A 23,955-nucleotide genomic window follows, 5' to 3' on the forward strand; every position below is an offset into this window, starting at 1 on the left:
AGGGAGGCATGCAGCTGCAGACGGGCATTGTTGACCCTCTTTTCCACTTACAGCAGCTGCTGGATTTCTCACCCTCGGCTTATACTTGAGTCAATATGTTTTCCCAGTTTTTTGTTGTAAATTAGGTGCCTCGGCTTATATTCGGGATGGTATATATATGTGTCTGTGTGTGTGTGTGTGTGTGTACCTATCTGTAGATATTATATATATCTATAGATATATAATTATATATATCTATAGATATATAATTATATATCTATATCTATAGATATATAATTATATATATCTATATCTCTATCTATCTCTATCTATCTCTATCTCTCTATCTCTATCTCTCCATCTATCTATATCTATCTATATCTATCTATGGACTATCTTTTTATATTTGGTATACTGTTAAAGTGTAGAGGACTTTCGATATTTGTTAATGGTTTATATACAGTGCCTTGAAAAAGTATTCACACCCCTTGAAATTTTCCACATTTTGTCATGTTACAACCAAAAAAATAAAATGTATTTTATTGGGATTTTATGTGATAGACCAACACAAAGTGGCACATAATTGTGAAGTGGAAGAAAAATGATAAATGTTTTTTTCAATACTTTGTAGAACCACCTTTCGCTGCAATAACAGCTGCAAGTGTTTTTGGGGATGTCTCTACCAGCTTTGCACATCTAGAGAGTGATATTTGTGCAGATTCTTCCTTGCAAAATAGCTCAAGCTCTGTCAGATTGGATGGAGAGTCTAGCCACAGATTCTCAATTGGATTTAGGTCTAGACTTTGACTGGGCCATTCTAACACATGAATATGCTTTGATTTAAACCATTCCATTATAACTCTGGCTGTACATTTAGGGTCGTTGTCCTGCTGGAAGGTGAACCTCTGCCCCAGTCTCAAGTCTTTTGACTCATACAGGTTTTCTTCTAAGATTGCCCTGTAATTGGCTCCATCCATCTTCCCATCAATTCTGACCAGCTTCCCTATCCCTGCTGAAGAAAAGCATCCCCATAATATGATGCTGCCTCCATTTTTCACAGTGGGGATGATATGTTCAGGGTAATTTTTTGTTACACATACAGCTTTGCTTTTAGGCCAAAAGGTTACATTTTGGTCTCATCTGACCAGAGCACCTTTTCCACATTTGCTGTGTCCTCCACATGGCTTCTCGCAAATTGCAAACAGGACTTCCTATGGCTTTCTTTCAACAATGGCTTTCTTCTTGCCACTCTTCTATAAAGGCCAGATTTGTGGAGTGCACGACTAATAGTTGTCCTGTGGACAGATTTTCCCACCTGAGCTGTGAATCTCTGCAGCTCCTCCAGAGTTACCATGGGCCTCTTGGCTGCTTATCTGATAATTGCTCTCCTTGCCTGGCCTGTCGGTTTAGGTGGACGGCCATGTCTTTGTAGGTGTGTAGCTGTGCCATACTCTTTCCATTTTTGGATGATGGATTGAACAGTGCTCCGTGAGATGTTCAAAGCTTGGGATTTTTTTTTAACCTAACCCTGCTTTAAACTTCTCCACAACTTCATCACTGACCTGTCTGGTGTGTCCCTTGGCCTTCATGATGCAGATTGTTCACCAAGGTTCTCTAACAAGCCTCTGGGGGCTTCACAGAACAGTATTTATATTGAGATTAAATTACACACAGGTGAACTCTACTAATTAGTCAACTTGGGAAGGCAGTTGATAAAACAAACCAGAGTAAAGCATGCCACACTTTTCAGGAATTTGTAAACAATTTTTAAAACCATTATTTTCCTTCCACTTCACAATTATGTGCCATTTTGTGTTGGTCTATCACATAAAATCCCTATAAAATACATTTACGTTTTTGGTTGTAACATGACAAAAATTTCAAGATTTATGAATACTTTTCAAATGCAATGTATGAATTTCCTATGGCTTTTATTATTTGTATTATTTGCACAGGTTTATTATTAGGTTAGCCTGTTTTTTTTCAGTTTCTAAGTTTTGGAAAAAAAAAAATCTGCTAATCAAGACTGGTGACAAACAGAATGGGAGCTATATATAAGACTTACCACTTGGTATTTGCTCAGGCTGAGCTGGCTGTGGCACAGGTCTGGGCTCTGTAGGAGCAGGAACAAAAGCAGGCCCTACTAGTGTCTTTTGAGGATGTGCTTCACTTGCAGATACATGGGGTGGGTCTGTAAATGAAAAATGTAAATCTACCTTCAGTATTACACATTAGGAGGGACGGTCATACTATCACTGCATATTTAAATTTGAAAGACAGATCTATCTAAAGTCAAAAGTCAGGCCAATTTTATGAAGATATGACAAATATTCAACTTATGTTACCTAAATGTTCAAGGAATACAAAAATAGTAGTATTCTAGGTACAAAAATGATAACTTAACGACAGATAAAATTAATGCGGTTCATCAAAATATTCATCCTTGTTGAAAACTTAATACGCAGCGGGTAAAATACGTTTTGAACACATCACCGTTTGCATAGGTAAATATATTTCTAAAAGGTGATATTGACATAAAAATTTCACCACGTCGGTAACAACCCATGCAATCCATACACTACTCAAAGACACCAAAACAAATAAGTTCAGAAATTAAGTTGTGTAATAAAATGGAATGACACACGGAAAAATTATTGAACACGCTAACTGAAATCTTTTTAATGCTTCATACAAAATCCTTTGTTAGTAATGACAGCTTCAAGACGCAGGCTCCTGTATGGAGAAACTAGTCGCATGCATTGCTCAGATGTGATTTTGACCCATTCTTCCACATAAACTGACTTCAAATCTTGAAGGTTCCGTGAGCCTCTTCTATCAACTCTGATCTTTAGTTCTTTCCATACATTTTTTTTATTGGATTCAAGTCAGGTGATTGGCTGTGCCATTCTAACAGTTTTATTTTCTTTTTAAACCAATAGTTTCCTTGGCTTTGTGTTTGGGATCAATGTCATGCTGAAATGTCCACCCTCATTTCATCTTCATCATCCTGGTGGATGGCAGCAGATTTTTATCTAGAATGTCTTGGTACAACTTTCCATCCATCTTTCCTTCAATTAATATGAAGTGTGCCAGTACTGTATGCTGAAAAATAGCCCCACGCCATGATGTTCCCACCTGCAAACTTCTCTGTTGGTTTGGGGGTGTTTTTGGGGTGACGTACAGTGCCATTTGACCTCCAAACATGGTGTGTATTATTGCATCCAAAGAGTTCAATTATGGTCTCATCTGACCAGACTATATTCTCCCAGTATTTCACAGACTTGTCTAAATGTTGTGCAGCAAACTTTAAAACGAGCTTCAGCATGCTTTTTCTTCAGCAATGGAGTCTTTCATGGTGAGCGTGCATACAGGCCGTGGCGGTTGAGCTCATTACTTATTGTTTTCTTCAATTGTACCTGCTAATTCCAGGTCTTTCTGAAGCTCTCCACAAGTGGCCCTTGTTTCTCGGACAACTCTTCTGATAATTATTTTCACTCCTCTGTCAGAAATCTTGCAAGGAGCACCTGGTGATGGCCGGTTTATGGTGAAATGATGTTCTTTTCCACTTACGGATTATGGCCCCAACAGTGCTCACTAGAACATTTAGAAGTTTAGAAATCTTTCTGTAACCAATGCCATCAGTATGTTTTGCAACACTAAGGTTGTGACGGTTTTGGGAGAGCTCTTTGCTTTTACTCATCATGAGATGTTTCTTGTGCGACACCTTGGTAAAGAGACACCCTTTTAGGCCATCAGTTGAGACTTTACCAGCTGATATTAATTTGCACTGACAAGAGGCATGATTGCCTTCTAATTACTGATAGATTCCAGCTGGTGTCTTGGCTTTCCATGCCTTTTTGCACCTCCCTTTCTTCATGTGTTTAATACTTTTTCCCTGTGTAATTCCATTTTATTACACATAACTTCATTTTTGAACTTGTTTCTTTGTATGTATAGATTGCATGGGTTTTTACCGACATGTGGTGAAAATTTCATGATGATAGCACCTTGGGTTCACATTGGTGCGATGTCAGACATTGCATGTGATTCGCACCGCACTGCTGTGCAAATCACATGCGACGTCTGTGCAATGCGAACCCAGCCATACAGATTGTATGGCTGAATTTGCATTACGTTCGGACCAAACCTTTTTTTGTCCACATCAGAATTGGATCACATGGGTGTTCACACCCATGCAAACTGATTCCTGTCCGCATTGACAGTTCGCACTGCGATATACGAACCGATCTGGGGATGTCATTAACTTTGTATTCTCACTCCCAGCGGTTCGCTGTGTGAACTGCCTGCGACTCAGGTGCGATGCGGGAACCCACAGTGGATTTGCAGGTTTTCCCGCATTGCACCAATGTGAACCGAGCCTTAGAGATATATTTACCCAGAAAAATGGTGACATGTTCAATCCTTATTTTACCCACTGTAACTGATCAGGAAATGTTATCAATGTACGTCATCAGAACAATTACATTCTAAAAGATATCTGATGCTGTTCAAAAAGCAAATGATTGCCTCTGATCCCTCCTGTATTGATTTGTATTGTAAGTGTACTGTCTGCCCCATGTTGTAAAGTGCTGCGCAAACTGTTGGCGCTATATAAATCCTGTATAATAATAATAATAATAATAATAATAATTGCAAGTGTTCCTGTTTTACCTTAGATAACTTTGTTAAATGGGATGTAAACCTGATTCATTAAATTTGACCTGGGCACATATCTGTAGTGTTTTCTTATCTCTCTCCCATGCCTTTCTGCTGCTTCTGTCCTCTGTTATCAGCATGATAACTTCTGACAAGCTCTTCCACACAGGAGATAAAAGCAGCTGAAAATTTGTGTTGGGGAAGTTGCTATAAATAGATTAGCAGAAAGCTTGTTTATTCACAGCACAGCAAGTATCTTCATTTTCCTGCCTATGTGGAGGGGTGTGTGCCTTTTCTCCCATCAGCTGTCACACAGTGTATGCCAAGACTTCCCTCCCAATGCTGAAAGAGGAAGTAAAAATTCTAACACAATGTTCACATTCTAAAGAATAAAGAAAGCTGAAGACAGCAGATATGCATGGAAAACTTATGTAGGGAGATTTGTTTCATCTCTGTGTATCATCTGAGGCTGTTCACTTCACTGGGTATAGGAGAGGATTTACATACACTTTAAAGATTATTTATTCAATAGTTTTAGAATCACCACATAATCATGCACTCCTGCCAGCTAAAAGGAAAGCAACAGCAATGTCATAAAATATTGTAGCTCTAAAAACTACTCTCAAGAATAATTTGCCAGGCGTTATCTGCATCTAAAAGCTGGCCAGGTAAAGAAACTGTTGGTCAACGACACAGGGCAACGGTTTCTATTTCATTAAAGACAACAGAAAAAACTCCCACTTAGATCGCTTTGTGGATGGCCAGTCCTCTTCAGCATGTCATAGCCGGGCAGGTCTCAACCGGGGAAAGAGCTCAGCAACCAGTATGCAAGTGGGAGTTTTCTGTTTTTTGTGTAATATGCAATGGCAAAATAATACATGGAGTGGCATCAAAGTTCTCAGGGCGTTAGATAAAGGATCGTATATTAGCTGCTTTTCCTGTTGAAATAAAATGGGAAGGCGTATGGATATTTAATGTTTTTTGTTTAAATTTCAATAGACTGCAGATTCTCCTAAAATCACAAGCGCTGCTAGGTCTCAGATAAATGTTGTTAAGAAATTACCCTGTATTATTGTCTGCTTGAAAAGCTCTTCTCTCAGCCGAGGCAGGAAACAGTCTATTCTCTCCCATGTAATCTCCCAAAGGTCTGAGTATCCTGTCCGTGAGTCTGCACTGTGGAATATTCCAGCCGTGTCCATAACTAGCAGCATGTTTTTCAAGGATTCGGGTATGGCCTCCATCTAAAGAGAATAAAAAGTTTGCTCACAATCTGAAGTAGCAAATTGAATTTCTGTTGAATCGCTGAGTTAGAAATGTTAACCTGTTTGTGCTGAAGGCACACAAATATGCGGCCTCTTGGCAGGTGGGCCTTGACACCGAGCGGTGCAACATTGCAAACCCAGCTGTGCCGAGAATGTGCTCCCAGGACAGTTACCGACGGCTAAGGGGAAGCTCCCGATCGCTGCTTGCAATCAGAAGCTTTCCGATCATGTGACTGCCGTGACAGCCAATTGAGCAAATTATCAAACCAGAAGTTTGCATCAGCATGTTATCAAAAGGCATACTTTCTGTCCGGTGAGATGCACACCGTTGCAAACTGGTTCGGCATTTTGCTCGCAGTTTTTAACCATATGATTTTAATAAACGGAATTATGTTATTTGGATCTCTTCTGACATCCTCTCTATGTTCGTTTATGAGTAAAAATATAGTGGCATGGCATGCTATTTTCGCATATAATCATCAAGGAGGACCACAAGCTCCAGCATAACCAGGACCATCATTGGCGCTTATGACTCTTATAATATAGGAGTACATACCAGTCGGTGAGTGAGCAGGCACACTGGAGAGGAGCACAATTTGCACTTCATTTAAAGAGACAGCACCCGGCACAGTTAAAGACTGCACGATTGATTGTCACAATTTGAATGCATGAAGAAACACAAGAATATGGACTAATTTATGAAAGTCATGCATTTTATGTTATTCAAATTGTTTATTGTATATTTACCTTATTTTTTTACGTTTGTATTTATGTTGGTATTTGTATGACACTTATGTGACCAGGCAGTGCTTAATTCAGTATATTGTTTAAAACGTAATATACTGCAGCTTACCAATCATTAAATGCGATGGCAGCATTTTTTTTTTTTTTTTTTTTTTTTTTTTTTTTTTTTAAGGCTTTTGTCTCAGTTTTCACCTTGTAATCCAGGCAGTAACACATCCACTGTATTAGAGTGTCTACACTCTGGATGAAGGAGCACAGGGACACCTCTGGGCAGCAGAATTGTCATTCTTTGGGGGAGGGGGGGGGTGGGATGTGTTAGATGTTCAAGCAGATTTAGATACACTAAAATACAGTTTTGTAAGCATCCGTTTGCAATCACTGAACAGGATTGTTGTGGGAGGGCTTATAGCCTCTAGGAGTCTGGTCTTTTTATGTGTCTAGTGTCATTTTTTCCTGTATGGGGCAGCACTTACTATCGAGCCATGTCCCTCAATGGACGATACAGAAAAACATGTTACATTAAAGGATAAAGTGTATGAACAAGCAGAGACCATTGGGTTAAATTATACAAAGTTTATTTTACAGAGTTACAGAAACACTATGGTCCTTAATGCATAAAAAATGCCAGTTTACAGCTTCCTACTTTAGTTCATAAAAAACACAAACCAGAGTGCTATATGGAAAATTACCACAAGATGGTGCTGTAATATCTCGATATAACAGTTCTCTGCGGCAAGATGTCACAAATGAATCATATCTACGAATAATCCAAAGATAAATAAAACATTTATTTCAATTAAAGGATGGCATCATAAGCCTTGCAAAGTAAAAAAGTTTTAAACAGGAAGCTTGCATAAGCCTGTGTGGTGGGGGCAAAAGCATAAGATGTTGCTTTGATAAAGAAGCAGGACCACGAAAAGTGTTGCCACGGTAACCTGGTAGCATGCGATCCAAGGCTCATTTTGGTTCAGTGGCTGTGGCTTCCTCCCAGCCGTCCAGCAGTTCTTGGTCACTTCCATCCCACCATCACTTCTGGTGCGTGGGTCGGTGGGCCGGCCACTGCTCCCCTTATCCATACTTACATTGGTGAGAACCCCCCTCTCCTTCTGGAGCTCCCCTAGGCATATCATCAATTGGATCCTACACCAACTGTCCTTCCCAGGCGTCCTTCATCTCCGTGAGCTGGTATGCAACATCTTATGCTTTTGCCCTCACCATATAGGCTTATGCAAGCTTACCGTTTTAAACGCTTTTACTTTGCAAGGCTTATGATGTCATTCTTTAATAAAAACAACATTTTATTTCATCTTGGATTATTCGTACATGATAAATTTGTGAGATCTTACATGGGACATTATAGCACCATCTGGTGGTCATTTTCCATATAGCGCTCTGGTTTGTGGGTTTCTTTTTGATTACTATTCCACAACTCCCAGTGGAATAGTCTGAGCAGCTGGGTTAGTGACTTTTATCTCTCCGGTCTTCTGCTACATGCCCTTATTGACAAGCTAGCAGCGTCTGGATGTTTGGTATTTTTTGATCAAGTACTGCGCTCCCTCAGATTGCCAGTTCCCTGTGATCACATCATCCTCTTCTGGATCCTGAGAGGACTCTGCTACTTGAAATCCAATAGGAAGAGTCCACGTAATGCAGGTACTGACATGGACACCCAAAGGGCCCTTCCAAGAAGTAACTAGGGAAGAAGACTCAGGTGCCCACCACTTATAGGAAGAAAAAAAAAAAAAAAAAAAAAAAAAAAAAGGTGGTTAGATTTTTTTTCTTCCTTTTTATCGATTAGAGGGGTGTGGGAGAGAGGCGTGGGTTGGGTTAAAACTATCCCAGAGTGGAGCTTTAAACATTTCAGGTATGTTGGCTGGTTAAGCAGAAGCAGGCTGACTTTCTACTGAAACCGATCTAACGAGTCCTCCTGTCAGAATGTCTCAGGAGAGATCGCTGCATTAAAATCGCTTGTGTTGATGCAATGGTCTGTCAGTTTTCTTCTTGTATCCGCTGGTTGAACGAACAAACAAAAAGCGTGTACCCAAGTTTATTCTTCCGACTGCTGCTGACACTGCAGTCTAAGTGGTTTTAATGTTCACACCTGATGGGGCTGAAATTTCCATCTGACCCAGACCTAGCCTTATTCAGATTTTAATTCTATCCTTTGTAAAAAAAAAACAACACTTTTTTTACTATCACAACGAAGAACACAAGTATATTTAGTTTTGAATAGCGAAAGCAAGTGTTAGAACCTCTGTCAGTTACTGAAGCAACAAGGAAAAGGAAGTGAGAACTTTTTTCCCCGAACCTGAACTCTAGGCAAAATTATTATTGCATATATGTAACTATGCATATTCTACAGTGGATATAAAAAGTCTATACACCCCTGTTAAAATGTCAGGTTTCTGCGATGTAAAAAAAGACAAAAAAGGTAAATTTCAGAACTTCTTCCACCTTTGGACACATTTCACACTGAAGCGCGGGTCGTTTTTGCGGTGCTTTTCGGGTGATATCGGTGCGTTTTTTTTAAAGATCACGGGACCTTAAAAAACAAACAAAAAAAAAAAACACCTATTTTCATTGCAATGGGCAGGGGAGTTTTTGGAGCACTTTTTACAGGGCTCCAAACCCACCCCAAAGATGCTGCTTGCAGGACTTTTTCCAACATCCCGCAAGCGCACCGCCCGAGTGTGAATGCACTCATGCAAATGCATGGGGGCTGTTTTGAGGTGCTTTTCAGAGGCTATATCTAGCGCTAAAATGCCTGAAAACTGCCTCAGTGTGAAAGGGGTCTTAATGTGACCTATAAACCGTAAAACTCAGTTGAAAAACAAATGGAAATCTTTTAGGATGGGGAAGGAAAAATAAACTAAAATAATGTGGTTGCATAAGTGTGCACACCCTCTTATAACTGGGGATGTAGCTGTGTTCAGAATTAAGCAATCACATTCAAACGCATGTTAAATAGGAGTCAGTACACACCTGCCATCATTTAACGTGCCTCTGATTAACCCCAAATAAAGTTCAACTGTTCTAGTAGGTCTTTCCTGACACTTTCTTGGTCGCATCCTACAGCAAAAGCCATGATCAGCAGAGAGCTTCCAAAGCATCAGAGAGATCTCACTGTTAAAAGGTATCAGTCAGGAGAAGGGTACAAAAGAATTTCCAAGGCATTAGATATACCATGGAACACAATGAAGACAGTCATCAAGTAGAGAAAATATGTCACAACAAGAACTGGACATCCCTCCAAAATTGATGAAAAGACGAGAAGAAAACTGGTCAAGGAGGCTGCCAAGAGGCCTACAGCAACATTAAAGGAGCTGCAGGACCGGCAAATACTGACTGTGTGGTACATGTGACAACAATCTCCCGTATTCTTCATATGTCTGGGCTACGGGGTAGAGTGACAAGACGGAAGCCTTTTCTTATGAAGAAAAGGCCCGGCTAAATTTTCCAAAAACACATCTCAAGTCTCCCAAAAGCATGTGGGAAAATGTGTTATGGTCTGATGAAACCAAGGGTGAACTTTTTGGCCATAATTCCAAGATATGTTTGGCGCAAAAACACCACTGCACATCACCAAATAAACATCATACCCACAGTGAAGCATGGTGGTGGCAGCATCATTCTTTGGCACGGTTTTTCTTCAAGTGGAACAGAGGCCTTAGTAAAGGTAGAGGGAATTATGAACAGTTCCAAATACCAAATATTGGCACAAAACCTTTTGCTAGAAAGGTGAAAGAGGAACTTAATTTTTCAGCATGACAACGACCCAAAGCATATATCCAAATCAACAAAGGAATGGCTTCACCATAAGAGGATTAAAGTTTTGGAATGTCCCAGACCTGAATCTGATTGAAAATCTGTGGGGTGGTCTGAAGAAGGCTGTGCACAGGAGATGCCCTCACAATCTGACAGATTTGGAGTGTTTGTGCAAAGAAGAGTGGGCAAATATTGCCAAGTCTAGATGTGCCATGCTGATAGACTCATGCCCAAAAAGACTGAGTGCTGTAATAAAATCAAAAGGTGCTTCAACAAAGTATTGGTTTAAGGGTCTGTACACTTATGCAACCATATTATTTTAAGGTATTTTTACTTCCCTCGACCTAAAAGATTTCAGTTTGTTGTTCAACTGAGTTGTACAGTTTATAGGTCACATTAAAAGGTGTAAAAAGTTCTGAAATGATTTATCTTAGTCACATTTTTTCACATCACAGAAACCATACATTTTATTAGGGGTGTGTAGACTTTTAATATTCACTGAATATCTAAGCAATTGCTGTTAAAAGGCGACAACCACTGGAGTAGTCAGCACAACTACAGTGATCGCTATCCTCTGGATCCTGTGTCGGGTGGCTGCCCTTCTGCATAGTTAATACAGGGGTCGCTCACTCAGCGCTGCCACCATTCACAGAACACTTTGTATTTTTTTTTTCAATCAAATAATTACGTTTTTCGTTATACAGCACAGAAGAAAGACATACATAAAACATTGTAAAACTTTATCCAACAAAATCCCGGCCACATAAAAAAAACAAAACAAAACAAAACAAAAAAAAAAAAAAAAACACACACTATTTCAATCATTACTTAGTCCCTTCCAGCACATTACTACCATAGATGCAGCATATTTTCATATTTAATTATTTCATTCCAGAATTCTATTTCAAAATTAAACTTTCCATATTACCATTAATATACTCAGCTGACTTCTTAGGCAAGTTAGAGACTAACCACCAATGCCAAATTTTTACAAATTTTTTAGGACACCTCCTATGTTTTATGTCAGTTTCTCTTGTCTTAAATTAAGATTAGTTGCTGTGATCCATTGAGCAATCGTTGGCGGGTAGTTTGATATCTATTTTTGTAATATTAGTTTGCGAGCCATATACATAGTTCTCATCCACATCACTTGCATTTCAACTGGGAGGGTATCTTCCGATATAATCCCTAGCAATGCAATTTTTGCATCAAGCTGTATTTGTGTAAAACACAGCGAATTAAAAGTATCAAATGCACAGTCCCAGTAGCGATGAAATTTTGGGCATCGCCACAGCATATGTATGTACCTACGCCAGAGGTACATCTTGGACAATTTGGTGTATTTGCTTTACCCCAAGAGTACAGTTTTAAAGGAGTATAATGGACTCTATGTATGATAAATAACCGGGTCAAGCACTGTGAGGAGGATAGGGATACCCCAAATAATTTTTTTTAAGGGTTGCCCCCACTCCTCATCACTAAGTGTATCTAAGTCTCTATTCCACCATCCAAAACTACCCTGTGAATTAGTTCTAATTATTTGTATAGAAAAAAATATATACTTCCTACGAGTCCCTGTTTAGCACGTCTTACCGATACTGCCAAAGCCAGAATTGATGAAGGATTATATTTTAATAAAAAGGTCTTTGCTTGACTCTGTAAAGCATGCCATAACTGTAAATATTGAAAAGATTATTTATTGGACAAATGATACCTCACTGCCAACTTATCAAATCATTGCAAAACATAATTATCAAAGAAAACTAGAAACTAATGTAACCTGTCTCGACCGAGAACAACATCAGCATGCCTCCATCCCTATATGTTATGCGAAAACAAGACTTTGAATGAGGTATGCTGATGTATATAATAATGTATGGGATAATCATGAATAAATTGAATGTCAGGGGTAGTTCATAATAATAATAAGCATGATAAAACCGATAACGGGGACACATTTATGATACAGAATGTAGTCATAAAGAAACAATAAATTTAATGGCGAATAATACATTGATAAACAATATAAATAATAAAACATCAAAAAACACAAATTATTAATACATGATTCACATAATATATGGAGTTGATAATAGCTGTAATATGATACAGTTATCAGGGCGAACTTATACTTGGCACCCATGGCTTTATCATGATTATTATCATTATGAACTACCCTTAGGGGATTGTGACATTCAACTCATTCATGATTATCTCATACTATATTATACATCAGCATGCCTCATTCAAAGTCCCAACCCCTTTTCCTCTTGTTTTTGCATAACATATAGGGATGGAGGCATGCTGATGTTGTCCTAGGTTGAGACAGGTCACATTTGTTTCTCGTTTTCTATAACTTAGGGTGGAAGACACCCGCTTCCCTGGGACCTGCCCCACCTTACATTCAATCATTTTCATTTATTAATTTGTAAAATTCTCCTCCTTTTTTGACTTTAACACCCATATACACTACACCAAATTTAACCTCTACCATCACCCTAATTATTAATATTTCCAGTTGATCATCAGTTAATATACCACTGCCCCATCATAGCTGTTTTAGAGACCCTCTGATCAATGGTTGCTCTCATGCACTCCATCTTATTAAATATCCAGGTCATGGGTGGTAGGTCCAGTTGACTGTGTCTTATGTTCCGAGGTTGGAGGTTGTGATGTGCTCAGACCACCCCCCTCCCCACTCGTCTCTTACATGCAACGGGGGCGGGGGGAGGACCTCGGCGTCATGTGCATGTGCCCGGTGCCATGGCGCGAGAAATCGCTTTTTCCACCCCACGCTTTAGCAGAGGGGAGCGAGCGCCCGCAGGATTGGTGGGGGCCCAATGCTCCTCTCCTTGGCTGTCACGTGGTATACATGACGTTGGCGAGGATCTGCCCAGGACTGGGGGTATTTCTGGCCCTGGGCTTGCTGGCATCTCATATCACTAATCATAAATTGGCACATCTCTTTGTATTGTGTATAGTCAAACACATTTGAATATATATATTATATACATGCACCCACACTCACCTTACAAACACACACACACAGTCAAGAAATTTACTTTTCATTTATTGCTTCTTATTTTCATTTTATATTTATACACAGATTTGGGCAGATGCCAATTATACACACATTCCACAATATGGCATTGTGTAGTGTTTGCACCTTCTCCAATCAGGGAGCTAATTGCAGGGTCAGCCGTTCAGCACAGGACCCAGAAGATGGCAGAGAAAGCAAGAATGCAACCTTTTTGGCTGCAATGGTCTACTTTACTACTTTCTTTAAATTTGCTTACTTCTCCCTATGAAGCATATACTATTAATCTTTTCTATTTGCTTGGAGAAAAAAAAAAAAATTGGTCGATACATCGTGTACATTGAGCAAGGAATGATTTTGACCTTCCTACTATTTTCCAATAAGGCATAAAATAATAATAATAATAATCAAAGATACTGCAATACATGTGGCCAAGGAAGTGCAGAATGTGTAAAACACAGGTAGCATTAACTTACCAGCAAGTCACTGGAGCCAGCGTGCATGTACTTGTCCATAAATTCTAGTATTGTCATCCACAGAGCAGCAAAGGTGGGAAGAGACAGTAAAGGAGACAAATGCTGTAGGAAGACCTAAATTGAAAGAAACATTTCCTGATATTTCTGCTGAACAACAATGCTTCTGAGCAGGAGACAATACATTGTGTACTTCAATCAGCCACTAGGCCATCCTGCTGTATTTAGAGGTAAAAAGTTGTGGACAGTGAGCCCATAGCAACCACATCCTCTTCTACCACCTTTACGTTTCATTATTACAACCTGCCATTCTCCCACCTACAAAATACAGACACTCATGTTAGACACACTGATAAGCCAACCCCTTTCTCTATTGGGAGAATACCTGGAGAGAATGCCCAATTAAAGTGATATTAAAGGTCTTTTTTTTAATTTTTATTAAATAACAAACATGTTACTTACCTCCTCTGTGCAGTGGTTTTGCACAGAGCAGCCCAGATCCTCCTAATCTTGGGTCCCCTGCCAACGCTCCTGGCCCCTCCATCCTGCCCCAGAGCAAGCTTGCAATGGGGGAACTCAGGCAGACTTGTTCCTGTTCCATTCACACACAGCCGTGGCTTGGACCCTCCCTTTATCCTCTCCTTTGCTCACTGGCTGTGATTGGCAGCAGTGGGAGCCATTGTCTCAGCCAATGAGGAGGGAGAGTCCCCGGAGAACCAAGGTCCTCGTGCACATTGCTGGATTGAGAAGGGACTCACGTACGTATTAGGGGGGCTGCTGCACAGAGGAGGTTTTTTTAGAATGCGTGAAAAAAAAAACCTTGAGCCTTTAGAACCACTTTAAACTTTTCTATACAACATATATTTTCCCTCAGGGCTCATTCACGTGTATTAATACCCTGTGTTTAAACCATGTTACTTTTAATAAACGATGGGATTATCCGATTTTTTTTACAAACTATTTATTGATGACATTCTACTATTGTGGAAAGTAGATGAAACATCATTAATTTTATGTCTTATTGAAATTCAAATAAGACAATAATAAGTGAATTTTTTGGATTTAAATTTCCTAAATAAATAATAGGGTAACATATTAAATCCTTTTTTTAAAAGCTCTGACAAACAGCTACATCCCTCGTAACAGTTGTCATCACCCTCTATTGTTAAAGAATGTCCAGAAGGGAGAATTTTTGAGACTGTGATGCAAATGTTGCAATATCAATGATTATGCCCAACGAGCATTAGTGGTAAAAGATTCTTAGAAAAAGGCTACTATGATCTACTTTAAATCAGAACATACAGGATGTTGCCCATATGGATAGAGAGCATTTGTTGGCTACTAGTAAGAAAGAAAAAGATGTTCTGCCCCTTTATTACCAATTATTTAGTGCAACATTCATAAGTAAAACTAATTCTTAAAAAGGAGGTGGGGAATATTAAAGTAAGATCCTACTCTCAGGGAAGTCCTACCTGAGAAACCTAAAGTGATATTTAGAAGGGCTCCAAACTTGAGGGATTGATTAGCCCCAAATATAGGGAATTCTTCTTGAAAAATACTGTTTTTGCTGAACTAAAAGGTTTTTATTCTTGTAATAAATGCATGATATGAACTGTCAATAAGAACAGGAAACATAAGATTATAACATTTTCCTCAACTGTTACTAATAGAGTGTGTTCTATCAGTTAGTTTATATCTTGTGAATCTAGGCATATAGTCTATTTGTTAGAATGTCCTTGTCACAAACAGTACGTAGGCAGGACTACAAGGAGGTTAGGAGGGCATTTAAGAGAGCATGTCTATAATATTAAGGCGAGTTTTAAAAAGCATAGCCTTCCTGCACATTTTAAACAATGGCATAATAAGGATCCCAGAGGCTTAAAATTTGTGGCCATGGACAAACTGGAGCCACACTGGCGGGGCTGCCATAGAATGGGGGAGGTATCGAAAATGGAAATGAAGTGGTTATATGAACTAAAATAATACTCCCCATTTGGTCTTCATGTCAACTGGGACAAATTGTTTCACCAATAGAAATTAGGATTGATATTAATTATATTTTTATTTACCAGTTTATTGTAATATACCAGCCATTTTATATGTGAAGAATATTTTTTTTTAATTTTAGGTTTATTTTATTGTATATTTCTCTCTCCACTAGATTATTAATAGGATAGTTATGGTTATTTACAAAATTGTGATATGTATCCCACATAGGAGCGCATATTTTAACTTTGAATGGATATGTGGTTCTATTATTTTTGTTACTCTATTATGGAAATGATTTTTACCATCCTCTGTGTTTGAAACTCTACAGGAAGTGCTTTTTTCTAACTATATTTTGTGCTAGTGATCCACATGTAATGTGGGTCAACAATAAAATGGCGGCCGTTTGTGATTTATACCACAACAAAATGGTGCCAAGATCACTTCATCATTGCAAGAACTTTTTGCTTCGTATACCTTTTTGATGTATGGACACTTATATGTTTATTTAGGGTGGATTATATATTCACTTATTATTCAGCGCTGCAATTATTATTTACATTTTTTTTAAAGCCTCTTAACTGCCCTTCAGTACCTGCCATTGATATTCACAATGGGCACCACACAATGCAGTAAACACAGATGTGGTAGTGTTGTTTTAAAGATTAAGCAGCGTGTTGCTGCTTGTCAACTGTTTTAATTCATTAGTGTAGTATAACTGCCCTGTAACTGTGTCTACTGCTTTTACAGTGCATTGGTGTAACATTTATAAAGGGTTAGCTCGGGGAGAGGCAGTGGAGGTTCTTCTATCCCAGAATGCACTGGGAAAAAATAGAGAACTAGTGCAGAGCAACTCCAGACACTTCCTGTTTGTACAGAGCAGCCATGTGGAATCCCCAAAATATTCTATGCATGTGAAATCTGCACAGAGTAAACAAGGCCTCAGTATTGAAAAACACATTACAGAAATCATTTTCCCTTAAATTCTCATTTACCTTTGAAAGCAAGGTAGATGCTCTCATTCTTGTCTCCTCCATACCTCCCACATCAGCTGGGCTTATGTTCTCCAAGAGTTTTGTCAACAGTGGAAATAGCACCTGCAAAATAGAAAATCATACCAGTTATTTAAACACAAAACATTAGTGTGCAGTATGAACAGCAATAAATCAAGCCATACAGATGTGGGGAAATACAGTGAGAAACCATTAAAGGTTAAAGTTAAGTAGAGACAAATTAGTTTTTTCTAATTTTACGTAGGGTAGGAAAGGTAATCCTTCCCTACGCTATCCAAAACAAAAGAAAGAAAAATGTTTCGAGCATACATACAGTTTAGGAAAAACACAGTTCATGTCATAAAGTAGAGAAGTGAGGCCCTATATGTGTATCTCTTCCATGACCTGTGGGGAAATGCGTATGGGCATGACTGGAGGGAACAAGCCTTGCATCTTGCTGACCAAAAATACCCTAACAGTATTCTAAAAGCCAACAATGCCAGTAATTTATAGAGTAATTGCTCAGTGCTAAATTAATTCTAAAATACTGGTACAGACATTCATCCAGACCGACATCCTTTAGTGATTGACATTCAAGATTCATGAAAAAGTACAATTGGGACAATGGGGCAGTAGGATTTTCTCGGTATCGTTGAGGCAGGACAATATCTTGGTTCAGGTGAAAACCTGAGACCACTTTTGGCAAAAAGTCTGGATGAGGGCATAACACCACTCTGTCCTAATGACAAATCAAATATGGCTCTTTACAAGAAAGAGCAGCCAATTCCGAAGCCCTCCTTGCTGAGGATATAGCAACCAAAAATACCAACTTCCTTGTCAAAAGGACTAAGGGAATATGTTGTATTGGTTCAAATGGCTGTTTTTGTAACATAGACAAAGTTCAAGTCCCAAGAGTTCAAGGGAGGTTTGATGGGTGGATTAAGCTGCGTTACCCGTTCTATAAAACCCCGGACTAAAGAATGAGTAGCAAGTGGTCTTTGAAATAAGACCGATAAAGCTGAGACTTGGCCTTTAATAGTACTCAAGGCCAATTTCATTTCTACCCCTAATTGTAGAAAGGCAAGAATTCTGCCTATGATATATCTCCAAGGGTGCCAACCCTTGGATTCACACCAGGAAACATAAGCCCTCCAGACCCTATAATATATAGTTCTGGAAGCTGGCTTCCTTGCATTAATCAGGGTAGAGATAACTGACCCGGAAAGCCTACGTTTCTTCAGAATGTGGGTTTCAATAGCCAAGCCGTTAAATTTAGAGACCGTAAGGAAGGATAGAATATCGGTCCCTGTGAAAGCTGATCTGGCTGTAGTGAGAGGGACCATGGGCCCTCCACTGCCATCTTTACGATTTCTGCATACAATGACCTTCTGGGCCATGCTGGTGCCATCAGAATTACCGGCTTTCATTCCAGCTTGATCCTGCAAAGAAGTCAAGGCAGCAACTGAATAGGGGGAATGCATAGATCAGTGAGAACTGATCCCATGGGGTCACCAACGCATCTGTTCCGCAAGCGAGTGGATTCCTTGTTCTAGCCACAAAGTTGACTAACTTCATGTTGAACCTGTAGGGCTAGAAGATCTACGTCCGGAGTCCCTCATCTTTTGCAAACAGCACGAAATATGTCGGGGTGAAGAGACCATTCCCCTGGGAATAACTGCTGGTGACTTAAATAGTCCGCCTGCCAATTCTCCACTCCCGGAATGTGCCGATAGGCACAGAACATTCCTTTCTGCCCAAGTTTAGAATTTGGTTCGCCGCTCTCTGCGCTGAGAGACTTTTGGTGCCCCCTTGGCGAAAAAGTAGTATACACGAAGAGAAAGAACCTGAAAGAATTTAAAAGATTATGGAATCCTTGGCTAGAAGAATTGGGATACCCAATGTGAGGGAATGATAAGAGAAGCAGCCTTACGGTAGCTAAATTAAGTAAGAAATAGTGAGGCATGCTTGGGGGAGGGGGGAGGGAAGGGGGGATAGGGTGGGAGGAGGGTGGGAGAAACACAGGAGGGGAAAATAATTAGAGTATACCTTTTCTGCTATAGCAATATGTGTTCATAAATGTACATATAGTAGATATATTTAAAAATAGGTATGCTTGTTTTTTAAAATTTTTTTTGTATAATGTGGAAAAAATAATAAAGATTATGTAAACAAAAAAAAAAAAAAAAAAAAAAAAAAGAATTTGGTTCGCCGCTCTCTGCGCTGAGAGACTTTTGGTGCCCCCTTGGCGATTGATATAGGCCACAGCTGTGGCATTGTCAGATTGAATCCTGACAGGACAATCCCGTAACCTGAAAGTCCAGGCCTTTAGAGCCAGACGTACTGCCCGAATCTCTAGGAGATTGATGGGCAAGATTCTTTTCGGTTCTTGACCACTGTCCCTGGACAGTTGTCTTTTCTAGTACTGCTCCCCAGCCTGAAAGGCTGGCATTCATCGTCGCCACTTTCCAGATGACTGGTCTGAAGGATTTTCCTTTCAGCAGATTCTGGGTTTGGTAACCAAGTGAGGCTTTGGGACACTCTTGGGGACAGCTGCATTGGCAAGTCTAAGCTTGACAGGATACAAGCAGACAGGATACTGTTTTGCAACAGTCTTGAATGAAACTGGGCATATGTAACTGCTTCGAATGAAGCCACCATGGTTCCTAGCAACCTCATGCAAAGGCGAATGGTGGGATCGCCATTTGACCTGACTATCCACACCAGCTATCTTATGGAGTTGATCTTTGTCTGAGGCAAGAACACCTTTTCCTGGTCTGTGTCTATGATCAGACCCAAGTACTACACTTTGCTCCAAACGAGCCACCGACTGATCTATTAGAAATAGATCGTCTAGGTACGCTATGACTGTTATGCCCTGTGCCCTTAACCTGGCTAGAGGTAGGGCCAGCAATTTGGTGAACACCTGGGGTGCTGTGGCTAGCCCGAAGGGCAAGGCTACAAACTGGAAATGCTGCTGTGCTAACTTTAACCGCAGAAACTCTTGATGAGTGGGAAATATAGGGACATGCAGATATGCATCCCTGATGTCGATTGATTGTTCCTCCTAGAAGGATAGAAACTACTGACCTGATCGTCTCCATGCGAAAGGAGTGGATCTTCAGAAACTGATTTAGATTTTTTAGATCTAGAATGGGTCTGACATCTCCATTTGGTTTCGGTACCATAAAAAGGTTTGAATAAAACCCCAAACCTTGCTCTTTTGTGGGGATCTGTATGATCACCCCTTGAGATATTAATCGATCTAGTGCCTGAAACAGAGAATGTGTTTTCTCTGGATCTTTGGGAACGCTTGACCTCAGGAAGCGAGACGGCGGAAAGTCCCAAAATTCCAGCATGTACCCCAGCGTCACCATGGACATAACCCATCTGTCCTCTTTCCAGACTTCTAAAAACTGCAGAAGTCTTGCCCCCACCTTGGTGAGGGGGGGTTGCCTCTTCATGATGAGGCTTTAGGATTCTGTTTTTTGCAGGTTTCCGACCCCAGGACTTCCTTTGAGCCTGGGTCTGACTCTGAGATTTTCCTTTAGAGTCTGACGGCGGAGGCTGTCGCCACTGCCTAGAGGCGGAAGCCCCTAGCATAGGGGAAAGAGCCCGTTTAAATGAACGGCGTTTATACTTTCTTTTGACTGGCAAAAGAGTACTTTTCTCACTAGAAATTGTTTGGATATACCGTATTTATCAGCGTATAACACGCACTTTTTTCCCCTTAAAATCAGGGGGAAATCGTGGGTGTTATACGCCGATCCCCGCCGATTGTGAGCCTTTTGGCGGCTCTCGGCCATTCTCGGCGGCTCTCGCAGTCCTGCGTGAGCTGCCGAAAGCCGAGTGCGTCCCAGGTCCGCCGAGAATGCCAGAATGCGGTCGAAAGCCGCCGAGAACGACGGCGCCATTTTTAAACGCCATTGCAAACGACACAGGGCAAGGCAGATGGACACTGACAAGGCTGCAATGAGGGACAAGGCTGCAATGAGGGACAAGGTACAGATGGACACTGACAAGGCTGCAATGGGGGACAAGGCTACAATGGGGGACAAGGCTACAGATGGACACTGACAAGGCTGCAATGGTGGACAAGGCTGCAATGGGGGAAAATGCTACAGATGGACACTGACAAGGCTGCAATGAGGGACAAGGCTACAGATGGACACTGATGAGGCTGCATTGATGGGCATTTAAATGTAAGTTTTTTCCTTAAACTTCCCTCCTAAAAGTTTTCTTCCTTAAAATTTTCTCCTAAACTTGGGGTGCGTGTTATACGCCGATAAATACGGTAATTTGTCCAAGTCTTCTCCAAATAGTCGCTCCCCATGAAAAGGGAACCCAGTTAGGAGGTTTTTACATGGTGCTACAGCTGACCAATTTTTAAACCACAGGATTCTACGCATATGCATAAGCGTAAGCATAAGGCGGAATGCCTGGTGAAAAGAATCTTTTTTTTTTTTTTTTTTAACAATCAGGAGTGCTTTATTGAAGGAAAAGAATGCAGAAAATGATACAGTAGAGTATGCGAGTAGTTACATATCAGACATAATACAATACATCCGCTATGACACATCTTACATTGCTTAGCTGTCTTCCATATTTCCTTATATTCAATACCACAGTGACAAATATTATAGGTAACAAATTATCCCGGATTACATTTGACCCATCTATGGGGGAGGAAAAAAGGGAAAGCAAAGAGGGATACAGGAGAGGGGGGGAAAAGGAAGGGGGGGGGGGGGGGAGAAGGAGGGGAAGATGGGGGAGGACCAAGCAAGGAACTAATGGGTACTCCTCCAGGCGTCACTATTTGGCCATGTAACGTGAAGGAGGGATAGACCAGGACGTCCAGCCCTTCTCAATCTGTCCAAGACGATCACACCTTATCAAACTTCCAAGGGCAACCTCTATTGATATATGTCAGTTTATAAAGAGGTAGAGCAGCATTAACTTTATCTTCCCAGGACGATATAGTGGGGGGAGTCGGGGAGGACCACTTACAGAGAATATCTTTCTTTGGCATAAAACATGAGATAAGAGATCAAGAGCTTACTATGATGTGGTCTGTGTTCATCCTCGTGGATACCTAACAGGGCCAGCTCAGGTGTCCCAGGGACCGCCAATTCCAATCTAACGTTTAGTTGTTCAAATATCCCTGACCAGAATTTTGACAAGGCTGGGCAATCCCAGAACATATGCATATAGGTGCCCAAATGCGTCCGACACCTGGGGCAATGTGGCTCTCTATTAGAATATATCTTAGACAGACGCACCGGGGTAAAATAAACTCTGTGAAGAAATGTTATTTCTATCAGTTTGTCCCCTGCCGCAACCACCAGTCTGGGACCCGCCTCCAGACAGTCCACCCAATCCTCCCTCTCCAAGGCAGGAATATCCATCTTCCATACCCTCCACAGCCTATCCATTTGTGGGGAGTCTGTAGTCAACAGGGTTCCATATAGAGCAGAAAGAGGCTTCTCTAAATCACTGCAGGACAAGAGGTCCTCCACTGGATCAAGTTGCAAAACCGGGGGAGCAGGGAATTGGGCCCTAGCCACATGGCGGAGCTGGGCGTAGCGGAAATACATCCACCCCGGTAGCCTATGTGATCTAGAAATTTGGGCAAAGGAGAGCAGCACACCTGCAGGCATAATATCTCTTAAGGTCTTGATGCCATATTTCACCCATATCGGAGGATCTGGTATGGTCCTAAAATGGGGCAAGTTAGGGTTACCCCACAGAGGCTGTACAGGAGACCAGTGCTCCGTCAGGAAAAACTGACGCCGTGCTGCAACCCAGACTCGCACCGTAGCCTTTGTTGGAGCAGGTAGATCTTCATAAGCCCCGACCTCCCTGGGAAGGAACCCAAGCAGGCCGCCTCTAAGCATACCGCAACATTAGAACGTTTACCTTCAAACCGCCAGTAAGTCATAACCAGCATCGCCGCCCAGTAGTAGACCCCCCCAGGCGCGTTGGTAAATACAGCGTAGATTTTGCTAAGAGGGGGATAGAGCCATTCCAGATAAAGGAAACAATACAACGGTCCACCTCACGAAAGAAAGATGCCGGGATCCACGTTGGGCTGTTCCTGAAGAGATAAGTGAACTTGGGCAGATTTATCATCTTAAGAATATTAATACGACCTATTAAGTTTAGTGTAAGACCGGACCATGACTGGCACTTTTCCTTAATCAGAAGGAGCAAGGGGAGTATATTTTGACTATAGTACTGGGCTGTATCCCTGACCACCCTAATTCCCAGGTATTTAAATTCGGTGACCCATTTCAAGGATGAGGGACCAATCATGGTAGGAGGCTGGTTATCCAGCGGAAAGAGGATTGATTTTGACCAATTTATTCGAATACCTGAGAAGGCACCGAACCTCCCTGTCGAGTACCTCTGTGGAGTGGGAAGAGATCCGAGATCCTTGAAAAGAATCTTTAATAGCATCTATGGAAGCATAATACCAAAAGCATAATTCTTTTGGTAGTTCAGACAATTCCCGAGCTTGTTGTGCAGGAATCTAAGAGCCTGTTTAAATTGGTCCTTTAGTGATTGACAGATGCCTATTGCAGCGACTGCGGACTGAGTAACAGCCCTTGCCATGGAAAAAGTAGATTTTAACAGGGATTCCACCTTTTTATCTGTTGGATCCTTAAGCATTTGTGCATCGTCTACTGGACAAGTTAGGCCTTTATTCACATTGGAAATCGCAGCGTCAACTGCTGGTATTTTCCATTTTTTGGAGAATTTCTCCTCCAGGGGATAGAGAATTGCAAATCTCTTAGGAGGCAGAAAATGCTTATCCGGGTGATCCCATTAAGCAAAAATAAGCTGTTCTAGTAATGCATGTGCAGAAAACGCATGCAAAGGTTGAGAAGATTTTAAAGAGCCCAAGGAAGAAACTGAGCTTTCAGGGGACTCAGTTAGAGGTAGCATAAAAGTGGAGTGAACCATCTCCATAAGAGATTGTATCAGCAATTTCTCAGATTGAGAGGCTGAAATTTACAGTTGTTTCCGCCGCAGAGGAATCATCGGTTTATTTTTCCTCTTGATCG

The 23,955-nt window shown here is 40.8% G+C and overlaps 1 protein-coding gene across 8 annotated transcripts in view; it reads right to left on the reverse strand.

The window, feature by feature from the left end:
• Positions 1–23,955, reverse strand: part of GBF1 (golgi brefeldin A resistant guanine nucleotide exchange factor 1) — a 385,214-nt gene that overhangs the window by 8,608 nt on the left and 352,651 nt on the right. For all 8 annotated transcript variants that reach the window (XM_073596625.1, XM_073596624.1, XM_073596623.1 and 5 more), the window contains 4 exons: positions 16,898–16,999; positions 13,920–14,033; positions 5,699–5,876; positions 2,045–2,170 (listed from right to left, as the gene is read on the reverse strand). In XM_073596625.1, coding sequence (XP_073452726.1) covers positions 2,045–2,170; positions 5,699–5,876; positions 13,920–14,033; positions 16,898–16,999 — 520 coding nt within the window. The remainder of the gene's footprint in view (positions 1–2,044; positions 2,171–5,698; positions 5,877–13,919; positions 14,034–16,897; positions 17,000–23,955) is intronic.

Source organism: Aquarana catesbeiana, linkage group LG08, assembly GCF_042186555.1.
Source record: "Aquarana catesbeiana isolate 2022-GZ linkage group LG08, ASM4218655v1, whole genome shotgun sequence".
Classification (NCBI taxonomy): Eukaryota; Metazoa; Chordata; class Amphibia; order Anura; family Ranidae; genus Aquarana; species Aquarana catesbeiana.